The following is a 15,140-nucleotide window of genomic DNA, read 5'->3' on the forward strand; positions in this document are numbered from 1 at the left end:
AAAGATCAGCTGTTCTAGGAGGATTTTCATCACATGTCCTCAGTTCAACTTACAGCATCTTACCACAGAGAGCTTCCAAAGCAGCAGAGGGATCTCATTGTTGAAAGGTATCAGTCAGGAGAAGGGTACAAACATGTTCCAAGGCATTAGATATACCATGGACCACAGTGAAGACCGTCATCATCAAGTGGAGATAATATGGAACAACAGTGACATTACCAAGAACTGGACATGCCTCCAAAACTGATGAAAAGACCAGAAGAAAACTGTTCAGGGAGGCTTCCAAGAGGCCTACAGCAACATTAAAGGAGCTGCAGGGATTTCTGACTAGTACTGTCTGTGTACTACATGTGACAACATCTCTCCTATTCTTCATATGTTTCTGCTATGGGTAGGGTGGCAAGAGGGAAGACTTTCCTTATGAAGAAAAACATCCAAGCCCGGCAACATGTTTCAAAAACACACATGAAGTCTCCCAAAAGCATCAAATGTTTTATGGTCTGATGAAACCAAGGTTGAACTTTTTGGCCATAATTCCAAAAGGTATGTTTGTCATAAAAACAACACTGCACATCACATAAAGAACACCAGACCCACAGAGAAGCATGGTGGGGGCAGCATCATGCTTTGGGCCTGTTTTTCTTCAGCTGGAACCAGGGCCTTAGTCAAGGTGGAGGGAAGTATGAACAGTTACAAACACCAGTCAGTTTAACACCAAACCTCCAGACCTCCGTTAGAAAGATGAAGATGAAGAGGAATTTCACCTTTCAACACGACAACAAACCAAAGCATACATCCAAATCAACAAAAGCATGGCTTCACCAGAAGAAGATTCAAGTTTTGGAATGGCCCAGCCAGAGCCCAGACCTGAATCCAGTTGAATATCTGTGGGGTGGTCTGAAGAGGGCTGTGCTCAGGAGATGCCCTCACTATCTGATGGATTTGGAGCTTTTTTTATAAAGAAGAATGGGCAAATATCACCACGTCAAGATGTGCCATGATAATAGACTCCTACAATAAAAACAGAGTGCTGTAATAAAATCAAAAGGTGCTTCGAACAGTTATTAGTTAAAGGGTGTGTAAACTTATGCAACCACATTATTTTAGCTTTTTATTTGTTATTCTTCCCCCTAAAATATTTCAATTTTGAATAGTTCATGTTATAGGTCACATTAAAGGTGGAAAAAGTTCTGACATGATTTATCTTGGTCTCATTCTTTTACATCACAAAATCTGGCATTTTAACAGGGGGTGTAGACTTTTTACATCCACTGTAGTAAAAATCCAGGATAAAGTCAATAATGCTTGTAAAAGTAAAATGATGATAATAAATCTGGATATCATGAATGTTTAAAATTTGGAGTAAAAGTCTTTATTTTGAAAACAATGTTCATTATTGTGAATGAAGTTAAACTGCTGAGAATAGACTTGACATCAAGAAAAAGAAAGTACAATAAATCAAAAAGTAGTCTTTAATATTTTTCCTTTTTTTTCCTGAACATTTTTAGAACGTGCTTCTTTCAGGACTTTTCATTGAGCTTGACCCTAATAATCTGGAGTGGAAAGTGTGTCAGCATAATAGTATTACCTCTCGTGTTAAAGCCAAAAAGGTTTCCTGAGGGATCATTGTGACCTTTGACCAACAAGAAAACTTGTTGGAGTCCAAGTGGAGGTTTGTGAAAATTGGGCAAAGCTAGCTTCTGTTGTTGGCACTGTGGCATTACAACACCTGGAAGTGTTGCAGAAGCCTAAAGACTGAACCTGAAATGAAACCAATCAGTCAGCGAGTAGGACAGAAAATATTTATTGGTTAAAATGTTTTTCACAGATACAAAGAATGAGTTGTTGTTCTGCTGTCATGCACTTGCACTGTACAACAGTGGATCCCCGTGGATTTACATGGTGTGTTCTGTCAGTGGAAGAATAACCAGAAGAACCAGTGGTGTGATGTCTGATAGTCTGCACTGTAGTGATTGTGTTATAAAATAAATTAGTAACATCATATTACATCTCTATCACCGAGATCTCAGTGCAAACGCCATCGTAGCTGAAAGATCCGTGTAAGTACCGACAAGGTGATGCACATGTTTATAAAAGTACAATAAAATGAAAAAAAAAAGCCCGGGTTGAGATTTATCTAAAGTTTGGTTTTTGTGGAGCTACATTGGCATTATTAAAACTGACTAAATATTAGTCCAGATCTCTACGCAGTCTTCTACAAACTCACATTTTCATCGTGACACAGTTAGCTTGATTTACAGTACTAAATATCTACTTCTCAAGCAGCAACGGTTACATCGAGACTGAAAAACATCCTACAAAAATCATTCACTCAAATATGAAAACAAGAAATCATTCTACTGTTTCTCTTCACCACCGACGAGATACAAAAGGAGATCACACTTGTCCAATCAATGACAGTAATAAAGCCTTTCTTTACGGGACCCAAACAGACCCTCACACACACCCCCGCCTCAAAAAACAAAAATACAACCACAAAATGAAACAGAACAGCACATAAATTCAAAGTTTATCAGGAAACACCAGTCCTCACTGACTGACTTTAAAAAACTGTCAATAAATATACAGTTTGTGGGGAGTTAATGTCAAATGTTTTCTACTGGACAGTAGTCGATTCTTATTCTTAGTGGTGCGCGTCCCACACAAGCCGGGCTGTAAATCCTCAACTTTGAGTGGGAACTCTCCCAAAAACTTTCACTGAACGTCACATGAAAAGAAATCCTGTCTTTGATTTGACCCGAATGGGATTTAACAGAGAAGTGGGATTAGAAAATAATGTGAAAAAGAAGAAAATACAGCATTAATGCAGCTCAATTACACAAAACGTAAGGGTGGCCAACTTCATCCAACTCCACTTCAACCAGAACATCTTCTACCTTCTGAATATCTGGGTTTGATTTGATGGTTTTCAGACTTTTAGCCATTTCTCTTGATGGTTCTAAAGATGTTTTATCACCAGCTTCATCCATGAGAGACACACAGCTTTAAAGAGGAATTCTAAAAACATAAACTTGGGCTCTTTTCTGCAAACTTTAGGATCCTAAAAGCAGAGAAAGTAGTTTTTTTTCAGGCTGTGATGGATGCAACATAATCCACAGATCTGATGAAAGTGTCTGACAACATGACAGAGAGGATCCCACAGAGACACCTTTAAACCTGAAACAGCAGTCACGTCGCTCTCTGCAGAGACACCAGACAGCACAGAGTTCACCTCGCAGGAGTCGTTGGTCTACCGCTGCCTCAAGTGGTGGATTTTTTGTGTTGAATGGATCAACGAAGAAACCAATCAAAACACCAAATTCCCACAAATGAACCAACACTAAAGGCAGCAGTACATCACCAGCTCCTGTGTATCATGAAGAGGAGTCTGCTGTTGTTGAAAAGGGCGTTGTGCGACTGCTCCACGTGGATAAATTGATCTTACTCTTTAATGAAAAACTGCCTGTGATGTTGTCAGGCACCTAACCTGTTCCTCGCCCTCCTAGACCCTTCTTTCAGGTGTTAGTATACTGCACAGGCACCATGCTCAGGGAACAACAGGGATACAAAGGAATGTGTTTGAACACAGAGGACACATTTGACCTGCTCAGATGTTAAGACGACACGAGTAAGAAGGCCCCCTGTTTTATATGTCACCTCTCATTCAGGTCTCAGCTCTGACAGTGGTCAGTAAAACGTTGTCTCCAGATGACAGAGGATTAGAAACTACACAGAACTTTCCGTTAAAGGAACCTTTCATTCACACTCAAACTGGATGGTCCTCTGTTGTTGAACCGACTATGGCTGCTTCTGTCAGTCCCTTGAACCCTCTTGTATCTGTTGTGTTCTCTTAAAGCTGGTTAGCTCCACTAAGTGTTACGGTAAAAGTCATTGAACAAATATTTGCAACTTGTACCTTTGACAGTGTTACATATAGGTTTTAATGTCTCTCTGATCGACTAAGAGTCTCTATGCTGACGACAGTGAACGAGGTTAGCTCCTCCTCCTCTTCGACGAGTGTTTCCTGATTCTCAGGCTGAGCCAGGTGGAGGTGGGAGGAGGACGAAGAGGACTCACACGTCCAGATCGTCTGGTCTGGCCCGGCTGCTCATGCGGCTGCTCGCCCGGCTGCAGGGCCGAGCGTCCATCAGTGCCAGCGGCTGCAGCTCGTGTCCCGCCGTCGAGGACATTTTCTTGTGCTCGACGGTGTCGTCGGGAAAGTCAAAGGCCTGTGCGTGGGAGTTTGAAATTGTGCTTCCTCCGCCGTTCTGACCGAGCCGGTTCTGCTCCGTGGAGTAGTTGGCCCAGTTCTGCTCATTGGCCTGCTTGTTGTAATTACGACACGAACCGGTTCCCCGCTCCCCAGTGGCCAGCTTGTAGCCCGGGGGAGACATGGGTGACAGCGGGGCGGTGGGCGAGGAGCAGCCGTTGTAGTAGGCATACTTGGCGGTGGACAGTTCCTTAGCGGTGTGGCTCAAGGTGCCCCCGCTGGGGTAGAGGGTGGGCGGCTGTTTGCCCTTCACGCGGTCTTTGATCCTCTTGAAGAAGACGTAGAAGAGTTCAATGACGTTAAGCATCAGCGATACTAGAGACACCACCAACATGAAGATGATGAAGACCGTCTTCTCCGTGGGCCGGGACAGGAAACAGTCCACCCTGTGGGGGCAGGGCGCCCGCTCACAGGTGTACACAGCAGCCAGGCTGAAGCCGTACATGTACCACTGGATCACCAGGAAGCCCACCTCGAATATGGACTTGAAGAAGATGCTGAAGATGTAGGTTCTGAGCAGAGCGCCCTTCATCTTCACTTTGCCGTGCTCCTCAATGCCATATTTTAACTTTTTCATCTCAAGTTTCTTCAGAGGGATGTCTACATCGCCTCCATCATTCTGCACAGCTCTAAGCTCCTCCTCCTTCCTGTTGAACTTCTGCTCCTTCCTGTTCAGGTAGAAGACGTGGGCCAGGTAAAGGAGGGTGGGCGTGGACACAAAGATGATCTGTAGCACCCAGTAGCGGACATGCGAGATGGGGAAGGATTTGTCGTAGCACACGTTTTCACAACCGGGCTGCTGGGTGTTGCATTTGAAGGCCGACTGTTCGTCTCCCCAGGCCGACTCCACCGCCGTGCCCAGGACCAGGATCCTGAAGATGAAGAGGACCGACAGCCACACCTTCCCCCCAGCTGTGGAGTATGCCTGGACCTTGTCCAGAAGACGACCCAGAGCACTCCAGTCACCCATCCTCAGAGAGAGTCAGCTAGGGGGAGAAAGAGGACAATGTGAGCTGGCAGTGATGTACACACACACACACACACACACACGTATCACACAGATGAACGTATCCTGCCTTCTTGTCTTGGGGCATTTTGGCAGCAAAGTGTTATTAAAGTTTTGTTATTGACGGATAGCAAACTGTTCATTTCATGATGCAAAACTTTAGATAATCCAGTCAGTGAGTGACAGAAAATATGTTTCAGTCCATGCAGCGCGTCCCTCAAACCCAGGATGGTGTGTGACACATCAGAAGGGAAAATTGTAAAATTGAAGTGTGTTAGAAATCAAGTTCTAAAAACTCTGGATCCTGTTAAACTCTCACATGAGGAGAAAGATCTTTTTTTCAAAAAAGCTTAATTGGAGCATCAGTAGCTCCATCTGTAGGGACCAAGCGGCAACCTTCCGGTCTCAAAATATGAAGCCCATGGGGAAGTGTTATAAACTGTAGTTCATCGAGCGTCTGCTTGAGGCTGGCTGCAGAAACACAGGAAACCACATACACACCCATTCAAAGAAGACGATCTTTACAGCTGAATTAAACATGTTTACAGCCTGGTTCAAAAATGGCTTGACTCTACGTAGCTCATTTCTCTATCTGCACACACTGTATGGGGGTGATTTTTTTCAGAAGATATTAAGATTACACATTTTTGCTCAAATAAGGACATGACTGACTTGATTGACAGGCAGGAACACATAGCTGTTGGCTAGGAGGCTTAAACCCCGCCTCTTTACCTCACAATAAGTTATGTTGAGTTCAACATTTCCAATATGGCTGCCGCCGCCGCCTGGCTTCAAAACAGCGTTCAGGAACAGATGGGTGACGTCACAGATACTACGTCCAGTATCTATACAGTCTATGGTAGGGAATTGGCTTGGGAGCAGGGGGATTGCTGGTTCAAGTCCTGGTGCAAGGACCAAGTTCTGAAATGGGACTGGCAGCCGGAGAGGTGCCAGGTCACTTCTTGGGTACTGCTGAGGTGCCCTTGAGCAAGGCCCCAAAGGAAAGTTCACAGAACTGGACCGTGCACGTTTCTTATCTCTTGGGGATATTTAGATTTTTATGAACAGAGTGCAAAGGTGTCTGAAAGTTTGATCTGTAGATATTTCAAGTTATTTTGATGTATTTCAGAAAGCTTCATTCCCCTGAAGTCTTTAAAATAATGTTAGATTACATCAGACTTGCAGCCTCTGTGTTTGAGTATGTTTAAAACTGCATGAAATGACATCATCGACTACCAATCAACATGATAACGTAAAAGATGGAGGTTTGAGATTTGAGCTGTGAAATGAAGATGACGTATTTAAGATTGATTTAAAAGATGCTCCTAAATGAAACCTCCTCGACTAAAACAGACTAAAATTCTGAAGGGACTCACACTTCTCTCGTTCTCACACAACCCTCAAACTTCAGAAACACACACGAGTCACATGAGACGGCTCACTGACAGTAATTCAGCGCTGCACGTCTACTTTTCTTCCTCCAAACCACCGGGGTTAAGAAAAGAAAGGAGATATAAACGGGTCAGAGTTTAACGAGTTGCATTAACTCTGCTCTTTTTTCTTTTGAAGAAAAGAGTCGTCTTCAGAGACCCGGGTCCTCAGGAGTTGTTCTTGTGAATGAGGTTTAAAGGAGGAGGAGGAGGAGGAGGACGATTAGTGAGAAGCACAGAGCAGGAGCATCAGAGAGCAGCAACCGCTCAGCCGAGCCGCTCAGTGACATTCAAAGATCCTCACTGTGACTGTGATGCGTGTGTGTGTGTGCGCGCGATTGTGTGTGTACGTGTGTGTGTGTGTGTGTGTGTGTGCTTCCCAGCAGCAGGAAGCAGGCCTGTGAGCAGCTTCTTTCCTGCAGAGCATTTCCTCTGAACACGGACAATCAGCTGAGTTCCTGTTAGGTTCAGCGGACTCAAAAATGAAGCTTCACTCTGACTCTAGACACAGACACAGTTTGAGGACCAGGTCCCCTCTGCAGCTCTGTGCTGGTCTGAGATGGTCTGAGGACTAGCACCCCTTTTGGTCACAGCGAATCATGACTCCTGTGGATGCAGTTTTGGATTTGAGCCTCTTGATGAAAAAGAAGCGTGACACTGGTTAGAGGGAGAGGAAGCACTTCATCTGAACATGGATTCTTTTGGATGATGCAGTTTCAGATGATCTGATTTAAAAACATTTAATCTTGTACAAACTAATGCTTAAAAATCTGCCCATCGCAGTTTTGATGATATCTTTGTGTTTTCTTGCACGCGGTGTACAAGGTGGTGAAAATGCAGTGGCTGCAGGACATGGTCATTACTGTGATCCTGCTTCAATTCATCTACATACAAAATGTTAACAGGGAGAGCATTGATTGCAAAGCTTAAAAACTCTGTGTTTAAAGACTTAAGGGATAAGAAACATCACAACAAGCACACATATGTATGCACTGTATTTAAAGGCAGATTAAAATATCAGAAGCTTTTAAAACTGCTTAGAAAACCAGAACATCTCAACAGATCCAAAGTGAGAAGATTTTTGAAAGCAGGTTTTGAGATCAGCGCTGGTTCACTGCCACATGAACAGCAGCAGCTTGTGATTTTGACCTCAAACTTTGATACCACAGGTTTTAATCAACCATCCTGTTTGAAATCTCCTCAGGACTCTGCTGCGGGTTTTATTCTTTGTTTCCACATGAACACAGAGAGAAGCGCTTTAAAGGTCAGAGCCGGTTTGAGGAGTTAAAAAAAAAAGGCCTTCATGAGGAGAAGTAAGAACCTGCAGTCCAGACAGGGTGCTGCCAAACATGTGCTCCCACTTATCTCATATTAAAACAGAAACACTGGAAAACATGCAGAATAACACAGAGGTGATCTCCTCCACTGTGCCAGACTCACACCAGGGGAGGGTTAAAGACGCGTTATGATGTCGTTATCAGACAGAAAACATCCCGCCACTTTCTACATGACTGAGTCTGTGTGCTGAAAACGACCAAGACAGAGCAGAACAATAGAGTACAGGACAAAGCCTCCCCGCAGACTGACCGTCCTCTGCGCACAGAGACGCAGGACGGGAGGACGGAGTAGGGAGGAAGTTTCCTCTGGGGGGGGTTGGAGGGGTGCCTGAGGACTGAGTTTATAAGTCTTATAATAGGAGAAAAACCGAGGGTTTGAATGAAAAGAAAACTTTCATGTGAGATGTGAAACAGCGACAGGACGCTCAGAGAATCAGAAAAAACGGTGAAAGAATGAAGATTTTAACGCGCGTCATTCCGTCAGAGAGAATCAGAAAACACTCTGAAAACTAAGATTTCTCACACTTCCTCTTCTTCTTCCAACTGTCTCTGCTGTCATTTCATTAAAGTAACACCGAGCACAAAGTTTGAAACAGATGAGGAAACTTGTCAACCTGTGTGCGCGCAGCCCGGAGCGCACCGGAGCCCCGCGGTCTCTCACGGAGCACCGAGCGCGGAAAAGTTTCTGCACTTCTTCCTAAAGTTCTAAAAAGAAAGGGAGGAAGTTGAACTCACCTGGAAAGTTTGAGAGGAGAAGAAGAAGAAGGAAAAGAGGGAGAAGATGGTCCACAGGGACAGTCTCCGTCTCTCTGAACGGACTCTCTCTCTTTCTCTCTCTGTGCTGAAGTTGAAATCCAAAGTTTGGGGGGAAACTGAGCTCAACATGTCAAAGCTCCTTATAAGAGTCCCGTCAGAGGAAGCGGTCACCTGACCTCTACGTCAACACGGACCGGAGCCCCTGTCCATCCGTCCGTCCGACTGGGAGGGGAGGGGGGGACAGACACACGGGACAGTGCAGGAACTTTTCTTTTCTATACTTTTTTAAAGTTTAAAGAGACAGAAAAGGAAACTCTAGCATTAAAGAAGGGAAGAGTTTCAGTGTATGTGATTTAATGAAAAGTAGTGGAGACTGGGGATGGTTGGAACCAGTCCTGTTACTCAGAATCCTGCTTAAAGGACAGAAGAGGAATCCAACATCTAAACTTTAAAAAGAAAGGAGACGTGGAAATGTTTTTTCTTTTTTTATACTTTATTGTGTCAATATTATACATACATGAAATACATTCTTACAGGTTCAAACCTTTTTAACATTTTGTTTAAAATTGTGTGACCCTCTTTCCTTACAAACTCAGAAAGTGCATTATGTTAAAAAAGATAGAAAGAAAAGGAAAAAAAAGAAGGATATATAATGATAATCAAAACTAAAATTACAAAATACATACATAAACGTATAAACCATTTTCTTGAGTTTTATTTGTATCATATTGTCCTTAGATTTAAGATTTATTAATCTGAATGATAATACATGATTTTCTTATCTTTCTCAAGCAGCATGTAAATGTATTTACTGAGAAATCAAAGTTGATACTCTGAACATAAAACACACATTTTAAGGATCTGATCTATTGCATTAAAACAAATATCACAAGCTACATGTGATTACATGTGATCATTATTACTATTATGTATGTTTAAAGCTTGTGTGAGGAGTTTTTGACTGGTTATGAAACAGAATGAAATTGATAGTGATGCCTCTTCATGGCCTTAAAAAACAAACAAGACAAATTTAAACAATCTCAGGGAGGTCAACCAGGGTCAGGACAGTGCTGGAGAGAATGTGGAAACCCCCAGGCAGATCATTTCCACATTTTTTTGGACTGCCCCATTATCCAATCCTATTGGATAGAAATAACATCAATGGTTAATCTGATAATGGGTCTTAACATTAAGCAGGATTACCGGACAGTATATCTTGGCAATCTTCCATCCACAATCAATGTTACTGATAAATATCTGCTTAAAATAATGTTGGCAGCCAGTGAAAAAAGTATAACAAGGAGATGGCTAACTAAGGAGCCCCTGACAGAGGAGGATTGGATCAGAATCATGGCGGAAATACATAACATGGAAAAGCTAACTTTCTCACTGAACCTACGTGTGGACAAGTTTGTTAATTACTGGAACAAATGGATGACTCACTTTAACCCTCCTGTTATGTCCGTTTCTCTGGAACAGCAATTATGTTCCTGGATCAATTTGACCCGGGGCATATTCAATCATCCAAAAGTGTCAGAACTCAAAAAATCCAAATAAACATTTTTGAAAATATCATTTTTAACTCCATCACTAACCATTTAAATCAAGATATGTTCCATTGGTGTTCTTTAATTCTCACAGATCATGGTTCAATGAGGATAACTCACTTGTTTTGCATTAAAAATGAATGTTAAAACTTTTTTAATGTACATTGGAAAGCCCTAAATATAAATACAATAGTTTTACATGACATTGATTTTTGTTTCTATTATTTTACATGTTGAATTTTTTTTTTTTATAAAGTGATGTTGATAAATTAACACAACACCTCTTCTGTCACATGCTGCCTATATTTTAATCCTGTATTTAGCTGGTTTGGAAGGCATATATTGCCTAAAATAGACTTTAAATAGGGTCAATTTGACCCGCAACATAACAGGAGGGTTAATACATTGACTTCTCAACAGAAAAACCTGTAACAAATAAAGAAAATATCTGTTGTTGTGATTGCATGGATGTGTGTGTGTGTGTGTGTGTGTATGTATACGTATATGTATATATGTGTTTGTATGTGTATGTGTGTGTATACACATGTACAGGGACAACACTGGATAGATGGGGAAGCAGAAACTAGTATATCTGTGTATGCAATAAAATTCAAGGCTGTGAACCTTAAAGTGTATTAGCCCCCCCTAGTGAGCGCCAAAGACGTGGGCGGATGGCTCTTGACTTACTCTGTTGGCTGATATTATAATATACTCTGGATGTTCACTGTATAGCCATAAAGAGTAAATATTTACAAAAGGAATGAAACTAATCCGGTGCTAGGCTCCTCTCCTCTAGTTATGTATACAATACCAACAAAATCTATTGACCCTGTTGTTATTGTACTGTAAACTGTCATTTTGTTTGTCTGTGACTTGTTTTTAAAAAATTGTAAATTCAATCAAAATACAGTTAAAGAAAACTAAACAAAGAAGACAATCAATGACAACACAGACTGTTTGAATACGGTGCTTATTTATGTCTTTAAGGACGTTGACGGGGTCAGGGTCAGACGAGATGATTTACAGCTTACTGAAAACACGGTGTAACAGATGTGATTGGGGCATAGCAGGAACATAGACTGTATAAAATTTGGACGTAGTATCCGTGACGTCACCCATCTATTTCTGAAGAGCTGTTTTTAGACCAATCATCGGCGGCAGCCATATTGCTGCTGTCGAGCCAGTGTGACGTAAAGAAGGTCCCAGTGGGCCATGTGAACCTCCTGTTGACCTGGGCCCTTTGGCAGATTATTTGAGGCCAACAGTCTCAAACTTGGGTTTTAAGATGGACAGTGATTTTAAATTGGATCGTCAAATGAGCTCTGTGGTGAAGTCCAGCTTTTTTCAGGTTAGGCAGCTGGCAAAGGTGAAGCCTTTTCTTGCACAGCAGCACTTTGAGACAGTAATCCATGCTTTTATTACATCTCGGCTGGATTACTGTAACGCACTTTATATTGGAGTTAGTCAGTCTTCCCTCGCACGTCTCCAGTTGGTGCAAAATGCAGCTGCCCGCCTCTTAACTGGAGTACGTAAGAGGGAGCACATTACAGTACTCCAATCCTGGCCTCCCTCCACTGGCTACCTGTGCACTTCAGAGTCCATTTTAAGATTCTGTTATTTGTTTTTAAATCTTTAAATGGTCTGGCCCTCTCTGAGCTCCTTCACCCCTACACTCCTGCTCGGTGCCTCAGGTCAGCTGATCTGCTGCTCCTGGAGGTACCAAGGGCAAAACGGAAGCTGAGAGGGGATAGAGCTTTTTCTGTTGCTGCTCCAAAATAATGGAATGAGCTTCCCCTCCACATTAGACAAGCCTCCTCACTGTCCATTTTTAAAACTCATCTTAAAACCCATTTTTATTCCTTGGCTTTCAACCCAGCATGAGACTCTGCTCCTGTTTTAGTGTTTTATGGCTTGTTTTTATTTATTTATTGTTTTATTATCCTGTGTTTTAATTGTTTTTATGCCTGCGTTGTTTGTCTATTTATGTACAGCACTTTGTTCCGGCTGTGGTCGTTTTAAAGTGCTTTATAAATGAAGTTGAGTTGAGTTGAGTTGAGTAAAGAGGCAGAGTTTGAGCCTCCTCGCCAACAGCTGCAGTGTTCCCACCTGTCAATCAAGTCAGCTGTGCCTCTCATTGGAAAACTCGTAATGTCAGTATCTTTGAAATTGCCCCATTAGTAAAAAATCCCCCCCCCCCCCCCCCCCCTCACAGTGAGAGCACATCGAGAAATGATCTATTCAGACTACACTCATCTTTTGTACCAGGCTGTAAACATGTTTATCTCTGCCTTAAAGATTGCCTTTTTTCCCATTCATGTGTATGTGACCTCTGGTACTTCTGGAGCCAGCCTCAAGTGGATCCTCCATGAACTGCAGTTTTTAACACTTCCGCATTGGACTCATATTTTCAGACTGGAGGTTGCTGCTTGAGCAGGAGCTGTCACAGGGACTGGTTAGACCAGGGGTGTCCAAAGTACGGCCCGGGGGCCAATTGCGGCCCAAGGTCCATTTATTGATGGCCCCAAGCTTCCATCTTAAAACGTGTTATTTATAGCACAGATATTAATCACATTCTGAATCATCTGTACATTTGTAGTTTCTTTCAAGCGCACAAACAAAACCAAAGTCAATCCAGAAACGTCTCAAAAAGCTTCATATGGACTACCTGTATAAAGCCAATGCACTTGGAACTCTGCAAGACGGCAATAAAGAAGAAACACAAGAACTCTTAAAGTTGACAGGTTTTCAAATTAATGTTTTTATCATGATGTGAAAATGTTCTTGACACAAAAGAGGACACAAGACAAGATCAAAATTATGAAATTGTGCAGAAAAGGCAAAATTTGGTGAATAAAAATAGTTTAGAACTCAGGAAAATAATTATTTAGTTCTTAAATTGTTGTCTGCTTGTCAGAAAAGTCTTAAAAACAACATGAAAAAGAAGTGTGGTGAAATCCAGATCATGATCCTGCCATAGGAAAATAATGATACAATATTTTTTCCCACATTGCCCGACCATTTTACTCCAGAAGAAGATAATGTTTGCTAATGTTTACATGGCTTATGGAGAACTGAGGACTTCCTAGATACTGTTTTATTGAGAAAATTTTTAAAATAATTGTTATTAAATAGAGATTTGATAGAAAACTTATGATTCCAAAGTTTCAGTAGGAGCCACTGGCCCTGAGTTATTCTGACAACATCATATGTGGCCCTCTTTGAAAAAAGTTTGGACACCCCTGGGTTAGACAGTAAAAAACACACACATATTGCCTTCCTGGCTCCGCTTTCTGCACCTCTGCTCCCTCAGCATAGCAAAATAGCACTGTCTGTAACTACTGTGCTAATAAAATATATGCAATTACATTTAAATGACATTAATTAGTAAACATTTGAATTAGAACATTTGTCATGTAACTATGATAAACCGTGCATTCACTGGTTCAACAGTGACACCTAGTGGGCAATGTAAAAACATACAAGGGGCAAATTCTCTGAACACAAACAACAGAGATTCTAACATTTTCAAGGGAGACAACAGACCTGCTGAAGACAATAAAAACACACATATTGCCTTCTGGTCTCTGATTCCTGCACCTCTGCCCCTGAACATACAAAACAAAAGATACACTCTAATGTCACATGACATTAAAACATCATCTAACTCAATCTAAACTGTTGGAAACTAAGCCAAACAGAAACATAATATTTAAGGACACATTTAACTATTTACACTGTAAAGTACATTTTGAATGGTGGAATTTTCAAGGTCAATACTAAAATGAACGTGGAATCTTTTTCTCACACAACCTGCCCTCAGCATATCAAGACAGCACTGTGAGGGACAGACAGGAGGAACTACGGAAACCCAAGAGGTACAGAAGCAGAAAGTGCACAAAGTTAAACTCGAGAAACAAATCAAAGCAGACTTAAAGTAAATGGAAGTAAGTCGTTTGGATAATATTCACAACTATTAATACAAACCAGCTCAATCATGAAGTTCATTTTTAAGTCTGTTAAATCTGTCTTTTTCACTTTCTGTCCAAACATTCAGAGTGAGTGACACAAAGACATATTTCACTGAAAGAAAGCAAGGAGAGATTTTGTGTCTGGAAACATCACTTCTGTGTGTAAAGGACAAAATCAGCAGAGATGCAAGAGGTACTGCTTTGTCCACAGGGGTGCCAGAATGAACGCAAACAGAGAGTTCCACACACATTTTCATTGTCAAAATAATATAAATACATATTAAAGGTGACATATCATGCAAAATGGACTTTTTAATGGTTCTTTACCTGAAATATGTTTCCCTGGCATGTCTACAAACCCCACGAGAATGAAAAAAATCCATTCTGCCGCTGTTCTGATTTCTCCACCTTTCTGTAAATGTGTGTGAAACGAGCCGTTTCAGACTTCAGTGTTTTTGTTACGTAACAACAATATCCGGTCTGTCACGGAGTCAGAGCTCGGAGCTTGTTCAGCCCATAGACTGTATAAAATAATACTGAATCCCTCCTCTGTTTTTCATTACCTGCACAAATGTGTGCTAACAAGGAGCTTAGGAAGGAGGCATGCTAGTTGTAGGCTGTCTTAATAAACACAGAGGTCGGTTTTACTCCCCACGTCTGCAGATTTGAAGATCTAGTGGATGATTTTTATTTATCATGGATAAGTGCTAGCGCTAGTTAGCATAGCCACATAGCTACATGTTCGTAGCTGTGTACCAAGACACACATCTACATACTGATAAGTAAAACAACAAGAAACACTAAATCTGTGACCAATCCTTCAGAA

The 15,140-nt window shown here is 41.7% G+C and overlaps 1 protein-coding gene across 1 annotated transcript; it reads right to left on the reverse strand.

Annotated features, from left to right (window-relative positions):
- Positions 1 to 1,788: 1,788 nt before the first annotated feature.
- cx43 (connexin 43) lies at positions 1,789 to 9,041 on the reverse strand. The gene is made up of 2 exons (XM_034699537.1): positions 8,779 to 9,041; positions 1,789 to 5,256 (listed from the first exon to the last, which is right to left on the reverse strand). The coding sequence occupies exon 2, from the start codon at positions 5,238 to 5,240 to the stop codon at positions 4,074 to 4,076; it is 1,167 nt and encodes a 388-aa protein (XP_034555428.1). The 5' UTR covers positions 5,241 to 5,256; positions 8,779 to 9,041; the 3' UTR covers positions 1,789 to 4,073.
- Between the last annotated feature and the right edge of the window lie 6,099 nt (positions 9,042 to 15,140).

The sequence above is a fragment of the Notolabrus celidotus genome, chromosome 13 (assembly GCF_009762535.1).
Source record: "Notolabrus celidotus isolate fNotCel1 chromosome 13, fNotCel1.pri, whole genome shotgun sequence".
In the NCBI taxonomy this organism is placed as follows: Eukaryota; Metazoa; Chordata; class Actinopteri; order Labriformes; family Labridae; genus Notolabrus; species Notolabrus celidotus.